At 41.7% G+C, this 27,780-nt stretch overlaps 2 protein-coding genes across 6 annotated transcripts in view; both read right to left on the bottom strand.

Moving 5' to 3' along the window:
• epas1b (endothelial PAS domain protein 1b) overlaps positions 1-18,949 on the bottom strand; it is a 41,542-nt gene extending 22,593 nt beyond the window's left edge. For all 5 annotated transcript variants that reach the window (XM_069709271.1, XM_069709272.1, XM_069709273.1 and 2 more), the window contains exons 1-2: positions 18,514-18,949; positions 102-292 (exon numbers count right to left, since the gene is read on the bottom strand). In XM_069709271.1, coding sequence (XP_069565372.1) covers positions 102-292; positions 18,514-18,539 — 217 coding nt within the window. In that variant the 5' untranslated portion in view covers positions 18,540-18,949. The remainder of the gene's footprint in view (positions 1-101; positions 293-18,513) is intronic.
• A 1,238-nt stretch (positions 18,950-20,187) lies between these two features.
• The window catches only part of LOC138627160 (protein kinase C epsilon type-like), a 46,113-nt gene continuing 38,520 nt past the window's right edge, over positions 20,188-27,780 (bottom strand). The window contains exons 12-15 of the mRNA XM_069709305.1: positions 26,551-26,689; positions 26,210-26,398; positions 23,748-23,894; positions 20,188-23,627 (exon numbers count right to left, since the gene is read on the bottom strand). Coding sequence (XP_069565406.1) covers positions 23,481-23,627; positions 23,748-23,894; positions 26,210-26,398; positions 26,551-26,689 — 622 coding nt within the window. The 3' untranslated portion in view covers positions 20,188-23,480. The remainder of the gene's footprint in view (positions 23,628-23,747; positions 23,895-26,209; positions 26,399-26,550; positions 26,690-27,780) is intronic.

The raw sequence follows: 27,780 nt of genomic DNA, 5'->3' as shown, positions 1-27,780 counted from the left end.
AGAAAGGGGGCGTGGCTTGTGTGTGTGTGTGTGTGTGTGTGTGTGTGTGTGTGTGTGTGTGTGTGTGTGTGTGTGTGTGTGTGTGTGTGTGTGTGTCGTACTGGTGGCGAGCAGCTTGCGTGTGCGCAGGAAGCTGATGGCCAGCCTCATGATGGAGGCCTTGTCCAGGTGTGAGCTGACGGTGTGCGGCAGCGGCAGCTGGTGGGCGAGCTCGTAGAAGACCTCCGTCTCTTTGCTGCGCCGGCAGCGCGCCGCGTCCCGCGACTTCTCCTTCCGCCGCTCCGAGCTGCTCCTGCAACACAAACAAAACGCTTTGTGCTTCACGCTCTTAAAGTTTTGTGCAGAGATGAATCTCCTCAGATTGACCTACGTTTGGTTCTTTCACACGTTATTTGTTTGGAATAAACGGACTTTAAACTCCCGCCGTGAATCCACTCACTGTTTGAGGATCTTTTTTATTTTCCCGGCAGACTGAAGAAACCTCGTCACGTAAATGCTCATGTGGCCTTTCACCGTTGTCACATTTCGTTTCACGGCTCCGTCACAACTTTAAAACACAAAACGTCCTTCAGTGGAAACACAGCGAAGAGGTTTGTTCTCCTGCAGCCTGCGACTTCACACGGGTTCATTACCACGTCGAGACATATTCAACCTACACATCCAAAATAAAGCTTTTCAAGTTGAGTGAACTTTTTCAGTGATGTCATCGTTGGTTTGTGAACGTTATGAATCCTCCAGTTCAGATTCTGTCCGTCACCATCTTTGCTAGTTCGGAGCGGTTTGGAGCAGGAAGTGACCATATTTGGACGAGCTGGGGGAGGAGCCAGCGCTGGATCTGACCAATCTGATCGGAAACCTGACGATACTACGTCCCGCCCACCGATAGCTGTAACCTGACTGCACCTCAGGCCTGTCAATCAAACAGACACGCCCCCAAAAACAGGTCTTCTTGAATCTTCTTTTCTAATGAATGAGGGATTATTTTCAGATGGACCTCCAGAAAACTAAGAAGAAGGAGTGACTTTAGCTAACAACACCGAGATAACTGATGGACACATTTTATTCACTTTGGATTTGATGAGAGAAGTTGAATGGGAGTCTATGGAGCCGGAGGCTTTTTGGAGCCGACCTCTAGTGGCACTCACTGGTACTGCAGCTGAAGACACTTCTGGATCGGAACCATTTTACAGACCTGAAGCTACGAACTCTTTTATATCCGTCAGTGATCAAACAACAGAAACAGCTGTCAGTGTGCCGATAACAACGTTCAACCTGACGTCACAGGTGTTTTCGTCTTTAGGTCTAACTGACTGAAGTCTTTGACTTCTGATCTTTTCTCCGGGATCTCCCCGTCTGAGCTGCAGCAGGAAGTCAGTGCAGGTCGCCGTGTGCGATGATCAGTTTAAAAAAAAAAAGATGTAAACAACTGTTCCAGTGTGATGGAAAGAAAAATAAGGTAAACATCAGAGAGTAAAGACAGAAACAGAGAAGCAGAGATGTATAGAGAGGTAAGATATGAACGTGAATGACTTCCTGTGTGAAGAGTTTCCATCTCACACACACACACACACACACACACACACACACACACACACACACACACACACACACACACACACACACACACACACACACACACACACACACACACACACACACACACACACACACACACTTATACTATTGTACTTCTGACTCATTAAACCTTTGACCTACTTCTATCATTTCGATGACAAATACAAGAACTTGATTAAAATTAACATACGAGTTAAGTGCTATTAAAAAAAAAACTTGCTTAACATGAAAATACAACATACAGTTTTAGAAACAATACTACAGGTTATCCCAGGAAATATCCAGTCAGGTGTTCATCTGAATTTCCTCATTTATTACTGGAACATCGTCCTAAACACATAAAGGCTGAAGCTGCTTTACTTCCTAGTGGATTTAAATGTTAAACTCTCTGGAAAATCTCATTACTTCTTTAATATAGTGGATTACAACTAGAAAATAAGTGTAATCGTGATTTTATCGACAGTAAAACCTGAAAAGGAAAACACCGACTGATGCTTTTAAACATTTAAACTCAGAACAAACTCAAACAACAGCCCAAAACCACAATAAAATTAAACTATTTAAATTAGGTATTTTAAGTTTTTCCAAAATGAACTCACAGATGCATTTTTTTTTCACTCTGAAAACCATAAATAAATAAATTTTCTTCAACTTCTGAACAGAAAAATGATCCAAATCTAAATAATAGTCCTCATTCAGCTGATTAAACCTGCAGATCAGAAGTGAATCTGAACTTTGGAAAGTCGACAAACGCTCGTAAAAGGTTTTTAATGCAGGTTTTAAAAAATAAACTTTAAAAGTGGGCCGCGGCTTTTAAGACGAGGAAGCAGGTGATTATTTTTAATTTCCTCTGGTTAACGCAGACGAAGCTTTTGGAGCAACAATGACGTCACAGAATGAAAATATTTAGTCCAACAATCAAACAGAAATCTGCTTTCCCACCGTTCAGTCTATCAAAAATACTTTCTACAAACACACGAGGCGGCCAGATAACGTCAGCCAGCAGAACTCTGGGTAATCTTCCAGGAATATGTTTTTTATTTTTTATTTTCTGGCTCTGAAGTGAAATAAGTCGGATTTTAAAGCTGAAGATGGTCCAGAGGTTCAGTCTGTGATCCAACATCCATATTAGGACATCACACACCGGGAGTTTGTCTTTCTGAGCGCTCACATTCATATTGAAACACATATTTAGTGTCCGACCAGCGAGCGTCTGCTGAAGAAGCCAGAAAAAGTGTTCAGGTTTAAGTTGAAAGGCTGCACTGCAGCCGGATGAAAAACGACACAAGCAGCACGCTGAAGGACGAGAGCGAAGGTTCATCGAACATCACGAACACGATGTGACGGAGTCGTCAAGTTCACTGCAGCATTTACGGACAAACGAGGAGATTTAAATGTGTGAACTGTCTGCAGCTTAAACCAAAATGCACAATTAAAGTATTTTCACTAAAACTGTCTGTGGGCTCATCTCTCGTCTCATAATTGTGCATTTGATTTATTTTCTATATTTTTAAATGTTCCTTTGAATGTGAAACACTGCATGTTATTTTCTTGCTGTAAAAGACTTTGCGCTGCATTTCTTGTATAAAGTTTATACATTCACTGTTAAATAAATGCATGAATAAGTGACTTCCGGCTGCTTCTGGGATTTGATGCAGGTGAAGTGACGTGACACCCGTGTTTATGTTTATTCTAGTTGTAGTTCATAAAATAATTGTGATTTAGACTTTCGTTTGTTTTGATTTAGGATTAATACACTTTGTGCATCATTCTGGGTTTGCACACGTTTCATGCAAACTGACGAATGCAGGAAAACTCTTCCCGTCATTCAGGAGGAAACTTTGGATTCTTAAACAGGAATTTTGCACGATCAACAAAAAGCAATAAAACTTTAAACCACCCTGCATTTGTCGCGATATAAATTTCTCAGCCGTGGAAATTAGTTAAAGTTGCGCAATACTAGTAAAATGAATCATCAGCAACAAGACAGACATTTATTTATTTTTTTATTTTTTTTTACTTTTCAGTCTTCAGAAGTGAAGAAAATGAAACTTTGTGGACGTGTAGCACACGGTGACAGAAACACGAGTAGGTGCGGCCTTCGGTGAACTTTAGATCGCCTCCCTCCGTGGTGAACACGCAGCTTTTATCAAACCTGATTACATCCGTGCAGATCTGCAACAAGCGGGGCCAGAAAAATACATTTAAAAAAAACATGTAAGAGTGCACAAACAGAGGAACAAACAGTAAAAAGTAAATAAGATCTGATCACAAACAGAAACGTGGAGCCTCGGTGTAAAAGGTCTTCAAAAAAAAAAAAAAAAAAAAAAGGGCCAAATTCAATAAACATGATGAAATACTGAACGACTAAACAAACAGAACGAGGACAAACTGTCAGAAACACTTCGCGTCACTTCAACGTCTTGAATAACCGAGAGATTCTTCAACTTTTTACGATTTCTGTGCAACTAATGCTTCAATATTGAAAAATCACTCGTGTTTCGGAGCACGTCAGGTGTTTTTTATTTATCTTTTAGAGCTTCGAATGGACTGAAGATGATCACAGTCACTCTGAATGTCAGAGACGTCTGAAACATGAGACATTAAAACTATTTTCCATCAATCGGCCAGCAACAAAAGCACAAAGCAGTTTGCTGGATTGTTTCTGGAGTGTTTGGTCCCACGACACCTGGAATCACCTGAACGTCCTCAAGCAAGCGACACAAAATAATCTGGAATACAAATATTAATTATTCATGTTACCGGGTGCAGGAACCTCATTGATGTTGTCCCCTATACAACGAGATTATTATTGAGTCTTTTTAACAAAAGAAAAACACTTTTACCAATAAAAATCATCCTAAAATGAAGAAGTTATTTTAGAAAATACTTTGATTTGCATTAGAAACAAGCTGAAATATTCAGCACATGACCACAAAACTCAAATATTATACGACTGAAATATCTTCATAATTAAAGGAAATGTTGCTGCGGCTGCTTTGATGTGGAAACTTTACTAAACTTTAATAAGAATCTGTCAAATTTCATCCGCTTCACCTCCGACAACGTCTGAGTCAGCGGCTGAGATTTTAAATCATAGTTTCCCCTCCGGCCACAAAAAACACACAAACTACACAATCAGACAAAACAAACACACATTTGGCAGGAGAGGCCGAGTACAGAAGCCCCATTATCTTATCTCGTGGAGTGTGTGTGTGTGTGTGTGTGTGTGTGTGTGTGTGTGTGTGTGTGTGTGTGTGTGTGTGTGTGTGTGTGTGTGTGTGTGTGTGTGTGTGTGTGTGTGTGTGTGTGTGTCTCTCTGCTCGTCTCCATGAGGCTTCAACTCATTAACCTCCGCTGACAATCAGCCTCATTACTGACCAACAGACACACCGCAGCAACTCCATCGAGTCAACCGGCTCCTGGATCAGTGTGTGTGTGTGTGTGTGTGTGTGTGTGTGTGTGTGTGTGTGTGTGTGTGTGTGTGTGTGTGTGTGTGTGTGTGTGTGTGTGTGTGTGTGAGGTTGCCACTCTTTGATTGTCTGGGTCCATTGTTGCTGCAGGTCCCAGCAGACTATTTCAGGATACGAAACAATGGGAGTCACAGCGCTTCACCAGGGCACCGAGCCTCGTGATGGACTCACTGACCCCGACCCTCCCGACCCCCCCACCCTCTCCACTCACACTCACACACACACACACACACACACACACACACACACACACACACACACACACACACACACACACCTGAGGTCAGAGCTGACTGACTGCATTCACTGAGGTCAAATTCAAACCTTTTCTCTCCTTCTTTCCTCCTTTTTTGTTTTTCATTTCCTTTTTAAACTCCTCTAAAAGCTCATTTGCAGATTTTTCCCTCGTGAACATTTCAAACTCGCTGCTGATTGGAGGAAACAAACGATGTTTAGACTATGTCATGTCCTTAATTGTTTGTTGTTTGGTAAAGTTACTAAATTAAACACTAATTTCAATATGGGAGAAAATGAATGGAAGAAAAAAAGTTAGCAACAGAAAGATCAACCACAACGCAGATGACAGAATATCTATATTTCAATAAAAAAAAACGTGACGATGACTTCATGATGACTTGATAATTCAACTGTACATGAAATATTTTGGGGAATTTAATGGCCGATTGGACAAAATCAATTTTCTGAAAAGTTCTCTTTGTGTTTGTGAAGCCTGTGACATGAAGTCTTTTATAAGATTAAATGGTGGAATAAAAGGACAAGCAGAGTTTTTCTCCTCTTAGTGGGACATTTATATTCTTTAAACTGAACCTTCATTAAAAAACAATTTTACAGATTTACACACAAACTGTTTTTATCTGTTTGGATTCATCTAGTGTGTAGAGACTGAACAACATTATTATTAACAGGCTGATAACGGTCCTTAAATAGATCAATATATGCAGCATATTAACTTATGAGACAGAGAAATCATTGCATTACAAGGTATCATTAATATATCGATGAGAACAAAACCAGCTGAGACGTTCACTGACCGTTTGTTTTCTGACTCTCGTGTGTGTGTGTGTGTGTGTGTGTGTGTGTGTGTGTGTGTGTGTGTGTGTGTGTGTGTGTGTGTGTGTGTGTGTGTGTGTGTGTGTGTGTGTGTGTGTGTGTGTGTGTGTGTGAGACTCCCTGTGGTTTAGAGTGACGGCCTCACTTCTCTCACTTCTCTCACAGAATGCCAGCTATGTATTTTCTACCTGCTTCGCTCCGTCTGTTAGTTTTATTTCTCTCACCGTGTTTCTTCCTGTTTTTTATTTTTATTTTATTTCCGAGTCTCTGTCACCACGTCGTCCTCTTAAAGAAGCTACAAAAAAATATTGAACTCCGCCGGGTCAATAAAAACACTAGAACTAGAAATAAGTAAATAACCCATAAAGATTCACATCTGTGTTCACACGCTGGCTGAAATGCTTCAGATGATATTAAAGGACGAGTTCAAGAGTTTATTAACCGTCTTCAGGATTTAACTGCAGCACACGGCGGCTGTAAAACCACAGAAGAAGAAGAAGCTCGAGACCGTCACGCATCTCCAAGGCTGATGTGGATATTTGAGAGTTTAAAGTTCTTCTTTTTTTTTTTTTTTTTTTTTTTTAGCCTGAACACAAAGATTAAGGGACATTTTTAGTTTAAATCTCTTAAATGTGTTTGTTAAATACTGAAAAAGACATTTTCAATATCCTCAAACATCTTTGACACGTCTGAAGCCTCATGAGAAAACATGATGTATTAATTCCAATTTATTTCATTTTTACATATTTCTGACAGTAAATTCTCAAATAGTGGCTTCATGACATCTCAAATTATATTTATGTTGAGATACGAGTCATTTACTTCTAATTTCCACACTGTAATTATATTTTTCTTAAATTATCGACCTTATCTGCTTCAGATGGAACTTTCTGTCGATGCTTTTTGGGATTAATGTAAACTTCATGCATTTGTTTGCACATTTAAAGGTCTTATTTTTTAATGCCTGTTTTCTGCAGGGGACGCATTTACTTCTATTAAGTTCATCTTCATTTGATTAAAAATAATTCATCTTTCTTTCCTTGCAGACTTTTTATTCCAACTATCCCAGACAGCAGCGTAACTCCGATCAAAGGAAGGGAAAAGTGGAATTAATCTGTAATAAATAAAATGGGAGTTACAAGGTTTTTTTTTATATTACAAACAAGCTTAAGGTGAAAAATATTTTTGTCATTGTTGTTAAAGTTTTATTTTATGATATATATATATTTTTTAAAAAAGGAAATTCAGCCACAGCAAATACGATTTGTGATATTGTTTCTCAGGTAAAAAAAAACAAAAAAAACTTTGGTATTTTTTAATCTTCTTTAATCTTGAAACAAATTAAGTTCTATAAAGAAAAATATGACGATACCTACAAATCATTCCCCATTAATAATAATTATCCGTTTAATGCACCCACATTCTCAAATAGTGGAATATAATTGACCCTTTTAAGTCTCTAATTGCAGGTGCAGCTGATGTTTAATAGCTGGTCGTGTAACCGTCCAGCAGCATCAGAGGTCACCTGACAGGCCGCTTCACATCTGACCAATCCAGCTGAGCCAGATGTTTCTCTTCCTGCAGCTCCCGGCGCAAAGTCAAACTCATTTTCTCCTCCTCGGTTCTGGAGCGAAGGTGGCAGCCCCCCCTGAGCACTTCTTCACCTTCCTCCTTTCTCCAAACCCTCCGGCTCCTCCGATCAACTTCCCTCAAAGTCTCCGTGATTCACTAAATTAAAAAATGAGCCTCATGTTCTTTGATTTTTTTTTTATGCAAACTGTGAAAAGAAATTACAGCATCTAATTTACTCCGCTTTAAATGCGATCTGAGTTTTACACGTTTAAACATCTGTATTCTTTGGGGTCATAAACATGTTAGTTTTATTCCTGAGGGTGTCGTCGTTCTCTAAATAATAATAATAATAATAATAAAGCTTCAGGTTTACTGAAAATCTGCAGCAACTTTAATGATTTGTATGAACAACATGAATAAAAAAGGCCAAAAAATTCACTTTTCTCAGACCTGACTCAGTATTTCTGACTCTAAATACATATTTTTGCTTTGTTTACAGCATTTTTACATCAAATAGACGCAAACCGGATGTTGTCGGTTCCTATTTAGCATTTTTATGAAGTTCAGTCGTGAATATTTTTTCTCTTTCTTTATTTGCTTCTCCGCCTCCATCGTGGTTTTAAGGTGCGCGTGACTCGTCTTTCTTCTTTGGGTTTTATGATTACTTTTACCTGCACCGACACCCGAGCAGCTGACTTTGTTCTGTTCCAGCACACGTCGTATGTGCCAGTAAATTCTCCTGAAAAGCTGCCAGCCTCAATTTGGACTTTAAAAATCAGCGACCCGAATCTGCCCGCAGCACCGAGGTTCAAAGTGTCGACGATGTTCGGATCCATTTGAAGACCTGTTCCTTTTATCTTCTGTTCTGACATCTCTGGATCTCAGTCAGGAAACATTTCACCGCTCCACACCGAGTCCTCGTTTCCACTTTATTAAACCGGCCGACAGAAACACCTGAAAGCTAAAGAGTGCAGGGCACATTAAATGAGAGCAGGTTGATCCGACGGCTTCACTTTTCTCCTCTTAAGGGCAAACTGTTGGTTCAGGTCTGGAGTGACTCATTACAAACACACACACACAAACAAACACACACAAACAAACACACAAAGACGTGCAGATGAACGCACACGGAGAGCCGACTCCTGCCGTCCACGTGATTGTTGTGATAACAGGCCAAGAAGTGCTTATAGGAAACAGATCCGGTAACCAGAGCAGGTGTCACTGTGTGTGTGTGTGTGTGTGTGTGTGTGTGTGTGTGTGTGTGTGTGTGTGTGTGTGTGTGTGTGTGTGTGTGTGTGTGTGTGTGTGTGTGTGTGTGTGTGTGTGTGTGTGTGTGTAAAAGCCCTCCACGGATCATTTGCTTTCCCGCTTGGTACCTAAAAAACCTCCCAATCAGTTCCTCGTCATTTCCATCCTTCTTACCGACAATAGATTTACAGATTTCGCTGAAGCCTGAACATTTGGCCACGCCCACTCTTAAAGGGACGGTTCGCTTCTGTCACCCAGGATTGTGTTTAGCCGATAGCTTAGCACGCAACTCAGGAACATGATGTTGTTTTGAATTATGACTGTCTGTAATGAACATACACAGAAAGAAGTTGACTTCTGTTGCCTCGAAACTTAAAAATATTCAACTTTTATGTAAGATCCTAATTAGTTTGTCCACAAAGAAAAAAAAAACCACACAGATATACTGTATCATTTACAATATGTGTTTTATCACCACAAATCTTAAAGACTGAGCGGCTATCTAGTTAGCAAGATATGTGAAAACTAAGATATGAAGAATATCATTTAAAATGTACCTTTGGAGTATATTAAAGAGTTTTCCATAATCAAGTGTCATTTAGAGTTTGTTTTCTTGATAATGTCGTGATTTGTCTTCATTTATTATTATATTCTCCAGGGTAAAAAAAAACCTCATAAAACATGGAAAAGTAATCTTGGAAGAAACATAAATATATCTCCCTATATATTTTTTTTTTTTACTTTTCATAAAATATGTTTCTCTTTCCAAAATGTTGTCGTTTTAGTTCCATAACGTTCAAGTTCGTGTATTTTCAGGTCGGCGAAGAAATCGTGTTACTTTCGACTATAAAGGTGGTTTAGGGTAAGAAAAGACCAGTCTGCCAACACCCATCACACACACACACACACACACACACACACACACACACACACACACACACACACACACACACACACACACACACACACACACACACACACACACACCTTTCCTTGCTTACAGTGGGTCTTCCTGTAGTTGAGGCGCCTGGCCGAACACAAACACAGAGCAACAATACAGTACGGGCTAATCTGTGATCCTGAGGAACACAGAGTTCTGGAAATACAGCCAAACACACACACACACACACACACACACACACACACACACACACACACACACACACACACACACACACACACACACACACACACGGCCGAACAAACAGCTATCCCAGACAGGGGCCCCCGACTTGGGCTCAATCAGGGGAAGAACGATGCAGGAGATTGCTGATGATTCTGATAGTCCATGAAAGAGAGACACAAACACACACACAAACACACAAACACACACACACACACACACACACACACACACACACACACACACACACACACACACACACACACACTTTGGCACAAACAAACAAACCCGCCCACGCCACGCTGATGGTGGGGATAGACTGGTGAACTGAAAGCACAGAGGGAGAGAGCCGGAGACCACAGGTGGTCCGACGGCGATCAGCTGACCGGACCGGAGTCCTCCAGCAGAATATCAAACATCCAGCAGCTACGTTACAAAATACTCCGCGTGACACAAACCTCAATCACTCACATTACAAAACACATGCAGATAGTTTTACTTTGTCCGTCCAGACTTCTGCCTCCTAAAAAAAAAAAAAAAAAAAAAAAAAAACCTGGTTTCTTGTCGAAAAGGAGTTTTTTGGCGCCGTTTGTTTGTTTGTTTGTTTGTTTGTTTGTTTGTTTGTTTGTTTGTTTGTTAGCAGTAATATGGAAAAACTACCAGCCTGACTTTAATGAAAGTTGGTGGAGGGGAGCATCGTGACCCAAAGAAGAACCCATTAAATATTAGAGCAGATCCAACTCACATGGTGGATACATGAAGTATTTTAAACCTTTTGTAGAACAGTTTTTTTGTATTAAAAACATAATGAAATCCAGTTTGTGAAAGTTTTCTAGCAATAAAACTATATTTTTTTCACTGACTCTGTACTGTAGAGCCAAAAAAAGATGTGATGAGGAGAGGAAGAGAAGGAGAAAGTGGTCTTTCATGAGTTTTCATGTCCTGAAATGTAAACTGCAAACTGCAAACAGGAGTGATTGAGTGTAATCTGAAGAACGGGATTACAGAGATTTAAAGATGCAGGAATGCAGGTCATGCTCTGGTTTTCTGGCTCTGAAGGAAGCTTCATAACAGAGAGCCAATGTAAAGGAAAAAAATGTAAATAAAAAAACCCTGTGAATAACACTCAAGTTTAAGGTGCAAATGTGCCGTAATAAAGGAATACGTTGTTGGATTATCTGCTGGTGTTTTGGGTGTTTTTCCGGCAGTAGAAGTCGTCAATCTGAAGGCAGAAAACAAACGCTGACACAGCGCTCTGTCCTGGTCAATAAATATGGCTTTCAGTGGCTCTCATCTGTGCTTTGGAGGGTAAAATTGTGTGATAGATTTGAGATTAGGCTGAAGGAGAAAGCTCTCAACACCGGACCGACCGAGAGGGAAACTTCCCTTCAACACAAAGAAACAGACTTTAAATGACCAACAGGTAAAGTGTTGAAAAACTGTGGTGGTGTTTTTGTTTTCCACATATTCTGAACAAAAAGATGCACCGATTGGACACCGACATCAGTTACCGGTCCGACGCCGCCTCAAACAGCTGCATCATGTATCCGTGGCTGATTATTCAATTAATTTTATGTTTGCGCCTACTTGCAGCGTCGCCAGTCGAGGTGGACCTCGGAGTAGTTGGAGCAAATATAGATCTCATCTGGTCTGGGGACGCCTCGGCATCGTCCAGGAGGAGATGGAAGAGGTTGCCGGGAAGGGGGGGGGGGGGCTAACCGGATCTACCTGTCGCCACGGTGACCCGACCCCCGGATAAATGGAAGAAAAATGGATGGAAAGACAGAAACATTGGTGTCCAGAGCTGAAAGTTGATGTTTTGGCGACCCATCCGTCCACCCCAACCTCCTCCCGATGTCAACTTCTACTTAGACGGTCGATAAAACTGACAATCCTGAAGGACACACGACGTAAGTGTTTAAAGAAACCTGCATTCGGCACCTTTAAAGTTCGAGAGCGGTTGTGGTTTGAAATCATGTTTTATTTGGGTTATTACGACATTACGACCGTTTCTTTCCCCGAGCTTTGACTTCCAACAACAAAGTTTTCCTGGTCACCGTGACAGTGAAGAGGGAGAGGGAGGGGGGGAGGTGTGTGTGTGGGGGGGGATCTCAGCCAGGTGACACACACACACACACACACACACACACACACACACACACACACACACACACACACACACACACACACACACACAGCAGATTGTGTAGTTGGGCCAAATAGGTAGCACAGGAAGAGGAAGAACGGGGAGCTGGCGGACGGGAAAGAGGAAATGGCGAGGAGACAGAGTTCTGGAGGAGAGCTGGTCCGACGACCTTTAATGTGGAGGATCCGGGAGGGGGTGGGGGAGGGGGAGGGATGTGTGTGCCGGGAACACCGGGAACACCGGGGCCCAAACGGGAGGCTGAGCGAGGGCCTCGGGAGTCATCGAGGGCCTCAGGTTGACCACCAGACTTTCTGACCTTCTACAATTCATCTTACAGAGAACAGAGGAGAGCGGTATCTCCAGGGATTCAAGAAATAACCTCCTTCTGGTTTCTTTTGAGTCTTTTGAGAACAATTTCTTACATATATTGTGAAAGCCTTGTAGAAACTGAACGGTCCGAAGCCAAAAAGCCGCTGGAGGCGGATTTTATTGCCATTTTACTTTCTAAATTTTTTTTTTAAATGTTTTTCTGCTGAAACAAAAAAAGTTCCCCATGTTTCTCCATATTAGACATATCTGTTTATTTTGGATTATTATTGAAACCTTATGACAAGACTGGTTTTAATGAAGTGCCAAAGATAATAGTGGAGAAAGATCAGATAATTTTTAAAAAGAGCAGGAATATCAGGAGTTTCTTGGTTTTGTCCGATTTTTTTCCAAGATTTTTTTAAAATCTTGCAAGAGCAACTTTGAAAAACAGCAAATACAAAAATCCAGTAATAACTGTCACTCAATAGAGAACGAAGTCCTGAGAGAAGAAGCAGTGCAGATGTACGGCTCAGCAGCGACGTCTTGGATCTGTTTGACCGGCCGCCTCATGTTTAGTCTACATCCTTGAAATGTATAAGATAAGATAAAACAAACCTGCATTTAAAACCACACGTTATAAAAGCTGGACCAGAGTCTCGTAATGTCGTGTTTTTAAGGGGATGCAATAAACCCCACACACTTTGATATCCGATCCAAAGTTCAGATCAGGTCAGAGGATCCTTACGGGCAGCGAAGAGGTGCTTCACATAAGTCAGAGAAGCAAAAGGAAAAAACAAAAAAACATCAGTGGTTTTCCGCTCAGTCACCAGTCTGGGGGGAAAAAAAAAAAAAATCCATGTTGAGGGGAATTTCTAAACTCTTCCCAACTTCTAAAGGAAAAAGTGATGATGAACCAGGAAGAGAAGCAGCTTGACCGACCTGTCGAGATATTGTTCTTCCAGGAACGGCTTTGGAGGATTAACGTTCATAAAAAAACGCTCAGCTGACATAATAAACACACGTCACCGCTGCACTCCTAATGTCACTTTAAAAAAAACTAAACATCCCAATCGATTACAGCACAACCAGAATCTTAGTTGGAAATAAATTAGTTTAAATGTCGTTGTTTCTTTTAAATAGAAAACTTATGAACATTTTCAGCTGTAAAATGTGCTGCCTTTATTTGTTTGATATCTTTTGACGTTTGACTAATTGAACTGTGGGTTGAACATAAGAAGACATATGACAACGGTACTTTGGGCTCTGAGAAACTGTGATGGACATTTGATCTCCATTTCCTTTCATTTTATAGAATAAACAATTAGTCAAATTATCAAAAACTTATCAATAAGGAAAATAAAACTGCTCGTTGCCGCCATAAGAAGGACTCAAAGTTGCCCATAAGGAGTTTTAATATGACTTGGACAGAAACTTAAATATTTTAAGTAGTTTTTATGATCATATCTAAAGTTAAATGTCAAATCAGAGTTTTTAAAGTATCCAGTAAGTCAGTAAGTATGGGAAGTAAAAAGTTCAATATTTTTAATGAGTCTTGCACCAGCTGAGAACTTTAAAATCTGACTGATTAAAAACAACTTGAACAGAAAACAAGTAGGAGAGTCTTTAAACCTCCTCGGAGCTCCTTGTGCTGCTTTCAGCTGCGTCTCCTCACATTCCTCCGGGTGGAGCGGCGTGATGTTGTGGGCTGGTGGCGAGCACACAAAAGGAGGCATGGCGGGGCGGGGCCAACCGGGCCAACAGGGGCTACCGGGCCAACAGGGCCAACCGAGCCAACAGGGGCTACCGGGCCAACCGGGCCTGCGGGGGCTACCGGGCCAACCGGGCCAACAGGGGCTACCGGGCCAACCGGACCAACCGGGCCTGCGGGGGCTACCGGGCCAACCGGGCCAACAGGGGCTACCGGGCCAACAGGGCCAACAGGGGCTACCGGGCCAACCGGACCAACCGTGCCTGCGGGGGCTACCGGGCCAACCGGGCCAACCGTGCCTGCGGGGGCTCCACGCCGAGAGCTGCTGAGTCGACGGGCCCGATGCGACGATTCTTCTTTTGCACTTCACTCATCCCACTTTAAAAACTCCTCATTGATTTACGGCTGCAGCGCCTCCTGCTCTGTTATCGCATCGTCTTCAACAACCTGCTGTCCTCCCTTCCTGAGATCTACTTCTCCTTTCTGGCAACCTCCTCTCCTCTCCTCTCCTCTCCTCTCCTCTCCTCTCCTCTCCTCTCCTCTCCTCTCCTCTCCTCTCCTCTCCTCTCCTCTCCTCACCTCACCTCTCCTCTCCTCTCCTCTCCTCTCCTCTCCTCTCCTCTCCTCTCCTCTCCTCTCCTCTCCTCTCCTCTCCTCTCCCCCCTCCTCACCTCACCTCACTTCACCTCACCTCACCTCACCTCACCTCACCTCACCTCACCTCACCTCACCTCACCTCACCTCACCTCACCTCACCTCACCTCACCCTCCTCTCCTCTCCTCTCTCCTCTCCTCTCCTCTCCTCTCCTCTCCTCTCCTCTCCTCTCCTCTCCTCTCCTCTCCTCTCCTCTCCTCTCACCTCACCTCACCTCACCTCACCTCACCTCACCCTTCCCACCTCTCCTCTCCTCTCCTCCCCTCCGAGGATGAGGATGAGGAAGATCACATAACGACCTGTTTATCTTGTTGATTTCAGTGTTAAATGGAAATATGTCCTCTGATTAAAAATAAATTCTTAAAACTAAATAATTTTCTCATAAAAAAAGCCTCTGTAAACACATTAAATTACAGAGCAGGCGACATGTGACCCAACAGTTACTTCAGCGATCCATTTTTAGGTCCTAAATTTATCGTCACGTCAGTCAGGGAAGATTGTTGATGTGGTGAAAAGGGCGAAGAAAACGATTGATTATTTTTAGGTTAAAGGGATTAAAAACGTAACTAATCAGCTCTCCGAGGTTTCATGAAGTCTGGAACGAAGATGATGTGGAAACTTTTTAAACTCAGTAAAAAGGTATCTTCGTCTAATTATATTGATAGATAGGCTGAATTAAAGGAAGTGTGCTTTGCCATTATTGTTGCCTAGATTGTATAAGAATTTCAATACCCTCAACAGCCGGGAGGATATCCGGAGACCAGGGAGCGCTTAAACACAATTTCTAAGTGCACTTTTAACGTGTGGTTAATAAAATCATCTTGTCAAGGTTCGACAGTCACAGTTAAATAAGGAAAAAACTGAATGTTTGACTCCTTATGAGACGAGAGACGTAAACGGCCGCAGACTTGAACTTTTTACCATCGTAAACACGTCCAGCTTCAACTCGCATCATATTTCTGACTTCTTTTAAGTCTCTCCTTCAAAACACACTTCTATCAGAGAGCCTTATTTATGTATTTATAAATTGTATTTTTTGATTTGCTGCACGTTGTAATGTGGATTTAAAAAAAATACTCGATGTTGAGCTGAAATGATCAGCTGTTTAATCAAACAGTAAATTAACAGAAAGTTAAACCGTGAAGAAAAAATTGCCCCAATTCTTGTTCTTCTCCAGAGTTTTTTTTTTGCCTTCTATTCAAATAAATGAATAATGCATTGGTCAGATTTGCTTGTTTAAATCAAACTTCTGGCATTTTTTGAACCAAATAATTCATCGATTAAATGTGAAAACAATCAGCAGATAAGTCGATGATGAGAATATGATTTAGTTGAAAACCAACTGCAAACATACATTAAAAAAAGATGACGAACACTGTTTTTGCATTTGGGATGTGCTATAATAAAAAAAGCACTATAAGATGATGTTAAAGAGGAATTAGGTGGAAAAAACACCTCATCTGTGATTTTTTTTTTGTGTGTGTGTGTCAGAGTATCTTGTTGGTACAAAGTCCTTCAAAGTTGACAAAAGTTGATTTCTTTCAATGTTTGAGAGCTTCCAGGACTTCTGCTTCCATCCCAGAGAGTTCGTCCACTCACATCAACACGACTTATAATAATGATAAAAAGCTGCCAGGCAGCTGTCATCATGAATCACACGACTTATCGGAGCAATTATGACTTCCAGGCAGCAGAGGCGACAACGTGCTACCGTGCAACACAAAGACAAACACACACCGAGGCAGGAAAACACACACACACACACACACACACACACACACACACACACACACACACACACACACACACACACACACACACACACACACAACAAAACCAGTGAACTTTCACACACTAAAGACCCTAAAAAGGCCAACAGGTCTGCAGAGGAAGCATCGAGCTCCTGGACTCGTCTCCTCATGTAATTTTCTCTCTTTAAAACCCTGACGAACAGCCCGGTGTCTCCGTCCTCTGTCCTCAAACCTGCTCTGCTCACATTCAGGCCTCATCTGATAAACTACAGCTGGAGAGAAGAGACACACAGGACAAAGACCAAATCACTTCTCTTCTCCGAGTTGTGTCAGAGAAAATGTAAAGATGATTTTTCTCCCAGTATCTCTCAATTAAAGGTCCAAATGTTGGACTTCAAAGTGTCTCAAATCCAACATCTGTCCGTGATTCCTGACCTGGAATTTAAGTGGCATTTAAATGAAGGATTTTTTCCACCAGTGAGATATTAAAGTCTTCTCACTTGGACAAGTGTAATTGAAGGAACAAAGCGAGACAAGATCAAACCAGTAAATCAAATATTACGCAAGATTAGGGCCTCATCACCACGGTGAACAATGAACAATCACAGAAAAACAAAAAAAAACAGGGCGGCGCAAACAGGAAGACGCGCTGTACAAATATCATGACAGAACAATAAAGAGGTTATTTATAAAAAGAAAAAAAAAAGGGTTACGCTGACCCCAACTATGACATACATAAATCAGACGAGGGGCTGAATTATTATGAAGATCTGTGCTGTTAAAAGGTTCTTTTTTTTTTCCCCACATGACTCAATGTTTCGTGACCACAAAACATCCCAGCTGCACTGAACGATGAGTTAAGTCACCAAATGTGTAGCAGCAAGTTTTTGATGTCTGGCAGAAATCCAAGAGGTGATTAAAGCAGCTGTAATCTGCTTCCACACTCACACCTACTGGAAGACACCTGCAGCGCCACAAATTAGGCAATCTGATTGTGATCGAAACTTTGATTAAAAAAAAGAAAAGCAGCTTAACTGGAAATTTGTTTTATATTTTCTTTCTCTGACCTGCTTAAAACTCATTATAACAGGGTTTTTTTTTAGCTGATTGTCTTAATTTCCGTATTGCAGAAGTAATACTCTGTATGAATCCTAATTGTCTGCTCTGCATCCTGTCACCAGGATCAAAGCAGGCGAGTGGAGTTGCATGTTAGAAACCACAGCGTCCATAAATATAACTAACCACAAAGTCATGTTTTGTTTTTTCCTTTAACAGTGAGCCATTAATGAGGTGTTACATAACTTATACTTTTTTCAGAGGTTAATGGGATTTGTTTTACAGGGCTTCTTTGTGTGGATGTAAGTCATTTAGGAAGGGAGTTTATCATGCATCTAAATGCTTTTTTTTTATATATATTAAAAAGAATGGATTCTAATTTCTTTTACATGTTTAGATTTTAATGTAATGAGCAAGGAAATTGGTTTAAAAAAAGGCCTGTAAGGTTGCAACGGATTCTAAAAGTGCTCAAAATTTGAATGGACTCTGGTTTCACAGCAAACGCACACACAAAAAACCTCCTCATGCACAGATTTAAATCAGATCAAATCCATTTACCCCCTTTGCACGCGTCCTAATCACAGCCACCAGAACATCATTGGATTAAAAACACATTACGGTCGTCACGAAGCTGCAGGAAGCCGCTGGCTGTTTAACAGTGAAATCCAGGCCAAGTCACATGCAGCTCTGCAGCAACAGGTCTGCCTCTGTGTCAGAGCCGACTGTCAGACACTTTCTGCTCTGAATCAACACGTCGTTAATAAAGTCGCAGCCGAGACGGGAATAATAAAAAAAAAAAAGACAGACAATAAATCTCACGTCTTACCTCTTTTTCTCCTTTTCGGCCGTCATGTTTTCTCAGTTGTTGTAATTCCCCTCGACAGTCTTAGTTAAATCCAACTTTTTTTTCTTTTTTTTTTTCTTATAAAAAGTAAAGTAAAAAAATGCAGGTTTTTTTGTTTTTTGTTTGTTTGTTTTTTACACAGAAATGCGCAGGTCAGAAGAACCGAACCTCTTGACAGATCACGTTGAAAGCGTTTCGGTTAAATCCGTGAAACCGGGCTGGAGAGGAGGAGGATCGGGGCCGTACAGTCTCAGAACACTGCCGAGGATTGTACAGCCTCTCACCCGCAGAAACGAACCCTCCACACGGGCTGAATGCTGAACGCTGAACGCTGAGCTGGAGCTCACACAAAGCGCCCATCAAAACTTTTCCTCGCTCGCTGATATGAAAACTTCCAGCTTTGGTCTCTGACCTGAAGCTCAGCTGGCAGCGTGACAGCCGCGGTCCACAAAACCGGGGAAGCTGATTGGCTGGAACCTCCACCGGGAGCCGCCCCCCTCCCCCGTTGTGGGATGCCCCGCCCACTCCAGCAGCGACTCCTACCTGTTTGTTCTCGATCCTTCGGCAGGTGCCTTTTCCCGCTGATAAAAATCATAATAAAACCAATGTTGAATGTTTATTACGAAAAAACAAAACAAAACAAAAAACCTCCTAATGATGACGTAGCAGTCCTCCAGGTGTCTTTTACCAATTTCAAACACTTCTATAATCTCTTTTTTTTTTTTTTTTTTTTAACAATGTTTACATTTTGCCCCCAAAAAGAAGCAGGAATCCTCCAGAATCATCAGCAGGAGCTCTGAAGTGTTTTTCTGATTCACGTTTGGTGTTCAGCCTCTTATCTTCAGAGCAGACAGCGTCTCTGTTTCATGTAAATGATCTCATACTTGAAAAAAGCTCAATACATCTTTGCCAGCTTTTCTGTTTTTAGTTTTTGTATTTTTTTGTTTATAAAAGCGACTTAGCTTTACAAAACCTTCTTTGACTGTCGCATAGCAAGTTAAATCTTCATTTTAACCTTCTGCATCACATTTTCACCAGAAATAAAACAGGAATTTTCTCTCGTTTCTCTTATGAAAATGACCAATTTATCATTTGCACTTTTTGTTGTCACCGTTTTGAAGGTAATCTACTGAAGCTACAGACTGTCTGGAGTAGATGATAAAACACAACTGTATCAACCTGGTATGTGTAAATTGTATAAAGAGATGGACGACATGATGATATTATATTAAGTACTTCTTATCATGTCAAAGTTTATTTTCTGTTCATTTTCTGATGACTTTGTTCTCACGCAATTATTTGAAGCCATCAAATTCTGTTTTCGTGATTGACAGCTAAAATACTCATAATATGTCGCAACCTGCGTCATCGACGTTCATTTTTCTCACTGAGGCCGAAGTATTCAGTTTCTCATCAGCCATCAGTTTTAAGAACCAGTTCCACCACATTTTTTTTAGAAACTCAGAGACAGATAACTGCTTCTAGCATTTTTAACGTTGTGTTACTGATATTTCAGATGATAAAGATTTAATACGCACGTAAAGCTGGAGTAGTAAAATTTGGGCAAAATATTTTTAACTGCAATCACAAGTTAACTGGTTCATTTAAACTTTTTAAACTGTTGGAAATAGGAATGATTCACCAAACAAAACAGGATTTGGGTTTTTCTCGCTGACATCATGATATTTAATTCATTTTCAAAATTAAAATACACCTTCACATCCTTTTAAAATACAGTACATTTGGCACGTAGCGCAAAACAAGAAAGACAAAAAAAACCACAAACACACACGAAGGACGTGGACATATTTCATAAATGAATAAAAACCACAAGTCAGATGACAAAAATGTACAGACGAAGCTTCACATATACAGAAACTGCAAAAACAACAACAACAACAACAACATGTACGTACAGTAACATTCTGCATATGACCCGAGGAAGATGATGTCGGACACTTTCAGTATCATAATACTGTTTTAAATCCACCGCTGATGCTTCGACCAGTAAAAACGGAGCATTTAGGTTTGTTTTTTTTGTTTTTTTTTTAAGCGTGGACGACTTTGGGACAGAACGTCGTCCTTTTGGGTCGTAGAGGGACAAACGGTTTGTTGGAATTAGAGACGTGAACGAAGATGCAGCAGGAGACACGAGAAGAGGAGGGAGAGAAGATGGAAATGATGGACGGCGTAAACGTGATGTTGAGTTTGTGTGTGTGTGTGTGTGTGTGTGTGTGTGTGTGTGTGTGTGTGTGTGTGTGTGTGTGTGTGTGTGTGTGTGTGTGTGTGTTTCGTCTGCTACAACATGCATCATGTTTTTACTGCTACATGCACAGATTACATGGTGAGTCATTATAAATGTCCTCTGCAGGTGTTGTCATTGACAATCATGGAACAGGATCAAAGTAAATCTACATTCATAAGGAACGATTAAGCAGTCGAAGTACATTTTGCTGTAAAATTCGGTGCCATAACGTTTTTTTTTTTTTTTTTTTTTAAAGCTGAAGTGTTTTAAAATATAAATAAAAGTCAGCGTTCACACGATGCTGATTTAGACTGAATATAAAAGTGTTCGTAGCTTCCGGGTCTGTAAAATGGTTCCGATCCAGAAGTGTCTTCAGCTGCAATACCAGCGAGAGCCACTAGAGGTCGGCTCCAAAAAGCCTCCGGCTCCATAGACTCCCATTCAACTTCTCTCATCAAATCCAAAGTGAATAAAATGTGTCCATCAGTTATCTCGGTGTTGTTAGCTAAAGTCACTCCTTCTTCTTAGTTTTCTGGAGGTCCATCTGAAAATAATCCCTCATTCATTAGAAAAGAAGATTCAAGAAGACCTGTTTTTGGGGGCGTGTCTGTTTGATTGACAGGCCTGAGGTGCAGTCAGGTTACAGCTATCGGTGGGCGGGACGTAGTATCGTCAGGTTTCCGATCAGATTGGTCAGATCCACCGCTGGCTCCTCCCCCAGCTCGTCCAAATATGGTCACTTCCTGCTCCGAACTGCCGGTTAACTTAATTACACTTCATTTAACTGATCATTTCCTCAGGAGACACAACTGTGTCATTTGGTTTTCGTTACAGCACTTAAAAAACTATTTTTATTACAAACCACAGCTCCATTAAAACCAAGAACATTTTCATTCATTACAGACTGATTCCACTAAAACACTCAGTTCATTCTCTGGAATGAACTGAAGACACGTTTTATGTTGCGCATAATTAAATTACATTCTCTGGTTCTTTCCAGGAAATTTATCGGGAAGGATTAGGAAATTATCCACCCATAATAAACTGCGGTGTGACGGTCTATACCACCTATTTTTTATGAATTTGCTGATCAGTGTTATTTCTGTGCTGCCCTCATTCTCTGAGTTATCTCTTAGTTTTATGAAAATGAAGGTTCATATAGAAAAACAATTCTTTTTTTACACCAACTAATCGAATTCAGGTGGGAAACTTTTTTTTGCATAAGAATGTAATAACTCACTGAGATGCTGAGGAAACGTCCTGAAATTAAAACTTACTGTCGTTGTCTTTGTGTCTGTGTTAGAAGTTTAGAGAGGAAAAAAAAGATAAACAACGTAAAGATAAAAAATGTAAATAAAATAAAAAGCTCTTTCAGAGTATTGCACGTGGAGTTGTCTTGAAGATGTTTGGATTCTTTTCAGTTCACGATAAAGCTGTAAATCTGCAGCATAAAGCGACGACCTCAGATGTTTCCCTCTGAGGCCTGTTGGATAATTTGAAGCTTATTTTAATCTCTATGTTTAAACTGCACAGGAGGAGGAAGAGGAGGAGGAGGAAGAGGAGGAGGAAAAGGAAGAGGAAAAGGAAGAGGAAGAGTTTCTGACCAGTGAATCTCGCTGAAAATCGGTCACGTGAACAATCTAAAATATTCAGCACGAAACCGAACGACAAAGTCAAAACAAAACAAAAACAACCATCGAAGTAACGATGGAAATAAAAAGACGTTTTAAATTTTAAAAAACACGGAAACACGCTGTGGAGAAAAATACATTCAGTTAAACACATTCAGTCGCGGGTTGCTAACAGGTTCACACACACACACACACACACACACACACACACACACACACACACACACACACACACACACACACACACACACACACACACACACACACACACACACACACAAGGCATTTCCAGGATAAAGTGGTCTTTAGAAGGTTTTTTAAGAGTTTCAGCTGAAATAAATCGTCTTCTTAAAGGGCTCCTGGGAAAAAAAAAGTTCACACAAAAGAGCTGGTTAACGCTGTAAAAGCAACACGTCACTAAAAGCGGTGGCCGGAGGGTCTGTCAGCGGGAAGCTAACGGTACCGTTTGGTTTTCTAATGAAAAAAAAAAGGAAAACATCGACGTTCTTACAAAACTAAAATAAGAAGCTCAACTCAAAAATTAAAAAAACTAAAATGTTCAACGTTTAATTTGCCAGTTTGACTGCCAAATTCGAGACGAATATTCAAATTTCCTCAGGAAGAATCTGATTTCTCCGCTCCACGCCTCTTTTTCATCACGAATAAAGTACTTTTTTTTTAATCTTTTAATTAAAATCATTGGTTCAATGGTTATTTTCTTTGCATTCACAAACACGTTTCAGGGAAGAAAAAAACAAACACTCGTTAACTACGGAGACAGACGGGTTTACAGCGGTGTGGAAAGAAACGAGCACACACACACACACACACACACACACACACACACACACACACACACACACACACACACACACACACACACACACACACACACACACACACTGACAGCCCGTGACCTCGCCTTGTGTATCAGAGTTTGGTTTCTGTTGATGGGACACGAACAACAAAAAGCTCAGGAACCGCGACGCCGACTACAACCGGTCTGATCTCGGTTCAGGAGGTCGCGTTTCTTTAAATACTGGATCTGTTTTCGGTCGTCGTTTCATGTCCGTCTATCCTGCCGTCTCGTCCCCGAAGTAGGAGAAGCCTTTGAACTCGTCTTGGTTGATCTGCTTGACGATGCTGTCCTCCGTCGGCGTCAGGACGGGCTCCTCCCGCGTGAAGTCCTGGTCGAAGTTGTTCACGTCCCTTTTGGTTTTCTGGAAGGAAAAAACAACGAGGTTGAGTCTTTTTGGCAGGTTTGAAACGGTGAGATCCATCTTTAGTCGTTATAAAGGAGCCTCTGTTTCTTTTCTTTTTTATAATCTGCGCAAACTCACGATGCGAGGTTTGAACGGCGGCCGGATCTTCCTCTGCTCCAGCAGCGTCCAGTCGATCTCTCTGAAGAAGGTGTGGAGTTTGATGGCCTCCTCCAGGCCGTGAGCCGCCACGCAGCCCAGGCGCTTCATGGGACTCTTGGTCATGAACTGAGAAGGAAAAGAAACACAAAATAAATCAGAGACGAGGAGACAAACTGAGAAAGAAATAAGGGAGAGAAAGATTGAGATTTTCCGTGATGCATTACAAAAAAAAAGTAAAATTGTGCTTGATGTAAATATAATTTTTGTTCAATTTGCTGATTGTAAAGGGGCTGAAATTATCTCTATTAAAGTTTTCATCCGTGTCGAGGACATCAGGCCGTTTCTATTTATTCCACCTGTTTAAACCAGCGGATATCTTGCAGTCTGAAGCACCGAACATTTCCCACAAACATCAAAAAGGCCAGAAATAGATGAGATGACGGGCGTCTGAAGGCGGAAACAAACTAAGAAAACATCCACTTTTCCACCAGCAGCAGCATAATGACGTCTATCAACATACACACTTATTGTTTTTCTGTCTCTTCCAACCATCAACCATCAGTGATGTCATCAACCATCAGTGATGTCATCAACCATCAGTGATGTCATCGTTGGTTTGTGAACGTTATGAATCCTCCAGTTCAGATTCTGTCCGTCACCATCTTTAATAGTTCGGAGCGGTTCGGAGCAGGAAGTGACCATATTTGGACAAGCTGGGGGAGGAGCCAGCGGTGGATCTGACCGATCTGATCGGAAACCTGATGATACTACGTCCCGCCCACCAATAGCTGTAACCTGACTGCACCACAGACCTGTCAATCAAACAGACACGCCCCCAAAAACAGGTCTTCTTGAATCTTCTTTTCTAATGAATGAGGGATTATTTTCAGATGGACCTCCAGAAAACTAAGAAGAAGGAGTGACTTTAGCTAACAACACCGAGATAACTGATGGACACATTTTATTCACTTTGGATTTGATGAGAGAAGTTGAATGGGAGTCTATGGAGCCGGAGGCTTTTTGGAGCCGACCTCTAGTGGCACTCGCTGGTATTGCAGCTGAAGACACTTCTGGATCAGAACCATTTTACAGACCTGAAGCTACGAACTCTTTTATATACAGTCTGTGGTCTTTTCATGTCATCCCCGACTTTTGCACGACTTGTTCTTCTCGTCACTGAAGAAAGTTCTTCATGAATTGTTGTCCTGCTGCAGAATGAATTTAGAGCCAATCAGACGTCTCTCTGAATCAACTGCATGATGGATAAGTCTAAACTTTGGCCTCAGACGCACAGAAACAGTCATGTGATCTACCCACTGTGAACATCTTATTTCTTTCACAGTCTAGTCGCTCCAAATATTCCAAGTCCAAAGTAAAAACTATGAAGTTGTTTATCTTGTAAAAGTAGGCTGCCGTTGTTTCACTTTAAATGTTCCTCGGGCTTTTCTCATGTACCTAATCTGTAGTGGGTCAGTGAACAAGGCTGAGCTGAGAGGGTTGATCATGTGACTCCAATTCCTTCGGCTGGATGACATGTCCAATCAGAGCCCAGAGTGCCGGTCAGAGTCCAAGACGTCGTCCAACATAAACACACACACACACACACACACACACACACACACACACACACACACACACACACACACACACACACACACACACACACACACACACACACACACTTTCCCACAAGGCTTCACTTTAAAAACCGAACCAACAGCCAACGTAAACGCAGGGCTTGTGATGGAAAAACAGGTCGGACAAATACACAGATCAACCAACACACACACACACACACACACACACACACACACACACACACACACACACACACACACACACACACACACACACACACACAATAAAACACACAACCAGTGACGCACCGAGACAAAAGTAATAGAAAGGGAATTATCCTTCCAGCGGAGGAACAGGAAACACGGATCAACAAATGACACGAAGAAAAAAAACCCGCTACATCCTCACTCACACGAGACAAGAATCAGGAGACGCAAACACGTCCTCCATCATACTCTGAATCTCTAATAGTCCATTATTTGTATTTCTTATAGTCAGCGAGTCTCTAAATAAAAAAAACTGTTTTAAATGTGTGAAGTTGGTGCAGATCTGATGCTTCGGAAACATGAAAAGCTCGAGTCTTCCTCAAGATGATGAGACGCAATAAAAGAATCGTCCCATCTCAAAGGATCTTTGGCAAATGGTGACGTGAGAAGTTTTTTTAAAAGGCCGGATGTTGAAGACGTGTTTGCAAAAATTTAAGATAAAACTGGAATAAGTGGGACGAGTTCGCAAAAATATCACCGGTTTGCAAATTCTCTAAGAAAGAGTTCCTAAATTCAGAGAAATCAGGTGAAAGAACGGCGGCCTCTCCCGCTCTGACGTTTCCACAACATCCGCCATGTTTGTTGTTTGGTACTGACCGCTCTCAGGATGGACACGGCCTCCTTGCTGAGCCACACCGGGTAGAGCACGTCGTCGTGGAGGATGGACTCGAACAGGTCGTCCTCGTTATCGGCTTCGAACGGCGGCTGCCCGGCCATCATCTCGTACATCAGGACGCCGAGAGCCCACCAGTCCACCGACGGGCCGTAGTCCAGCTCCTGGAGGATCTGAACCCACAAACACAGTCCGCTTTGAAGACCTCAGCGTTTCGGGATGTTTCCGCGTTGTGTGTGTGTGTGTGTGTGTGTGTGTGTGTGTGTGTGTGTGTGTGTGTGTGTGTGTGTGTGTGTGTGTGTGTGTGTGTGTGTGTGTGTGTCACCTCGGGTGCGATGTAATCCGGCGTGCCGCAGAAGGTGGTGGTGGTGACCCCGTCCAGGATTCCCTCTTTGCACATCCCGAAGTCGGCCAGCTTGCAGTGACCCTCGGCGTCCAGCAGGATGTTGTCCAGCTTCAGGTCCCTGCGGACGCAAATATGGCGTGAGGACATATTTAAAAGAGAAACATCATCACGCATTCATTCATAAATCATTCATTGTTTTCGGGGTTGTTTTTTTTGTTTTTTTTTAATCATTGAAATCGCAAAAAAGAAAACACACCTGAAGAGGATTGGAAAAAAGGGGAAAGTGGAGGGAAAGATGTCGGAGAGAGAGAGAGAGTCTGAGAGATAAGAGCAGCGCTGAAAGACGACGCCGTCGCTGGTGAATGAAGCCGCTTCTCAGTTTGATGGTTGATCGCTACAAAAATGTCAACATCTCCTCCTGCAGCAGGTCAGTTTGAAAAAGCAGCACCGCCGCCCCGACAAGCCGGAGAGGAGACGGAGCGTGTTCGGAGCTTATGCAACTGTTCTGTTTTCATAACACCCGAAAATAAAATGCAAAATAAAAAATAAAAACTGTTTCACAATCGTGTTCGAGATGCTGAAAAGTTTCCGTCCCACCGTGTTTTCGCCTCAGCAGTCAAATATCAAAGATGTCGATTATGCAGAAACATTAGGGGAAGTTTCTGCACCCACATGTCAGTTTGTGTTTCTGCTGATAGATAAAAGAATCAATCATGAATATCAACAGAAGCTTTCATGTCTTTATGTTGCAGAAATGATGTATTTTTAAAGTCCGTTTGGGCTTTTTCCTGATTTGTTTTGTTGCACGCTTCGTCCCTGAAGAGCAGTAAACGGTGAACGTCCTCCTCTCTGACACCGTTCAGCATGTGATCGAGTTCACGGCAGGTTTCTGCATCTCGTGCGAACTTAAACCCTGAACGTCGTGCTTAATGCCTCAGGTCTCAAGCTAAATAAGAACATGACATGTCGGATGCAGCGGAGCCTGACAGCTGGCCGGGAGCCAGCTTTTTGTTTCATAGTTCAGGTCAGGTTAAAAAAAAGAAAAGAAAAAAAAGTCCCGACCGTGAAGGAGGTCGGACTTCAGCCGGAGAAGTGAAGTATGAAGATTAATGTTCCAAGAAAATCCCTTTTCATTTTGCAGGATGTTTTGCTTTCTTTCTTCTTGAACTCTTCGTGGAGCTGCGGTGCCTTGCTAAAAGGCACGCTGAC

This window comes from Brachyistius frenatus, unplaced genomic scaffold (genome assembly GCF_029030835.1).
Source record: "Brachyistius frenatus isolate BFR_SWC_R1_liver_20210118 unplaced genomic scaffold, ASM2903083v1 Contig_82, whole genome shotgun sequence".
NCBI classification, from domain to species: domain Eukaryota; kingdom Metazoa; phylum Chordata; class Actinopteri; family Embiotocidae; genus Brachyistius; species Brachyistius frenatus.
The sequence above is the reverse complement of the archived record's forward strand: the minus strand, read 5'-3'. Positions and strand labels throughout refer to the sequence as shown.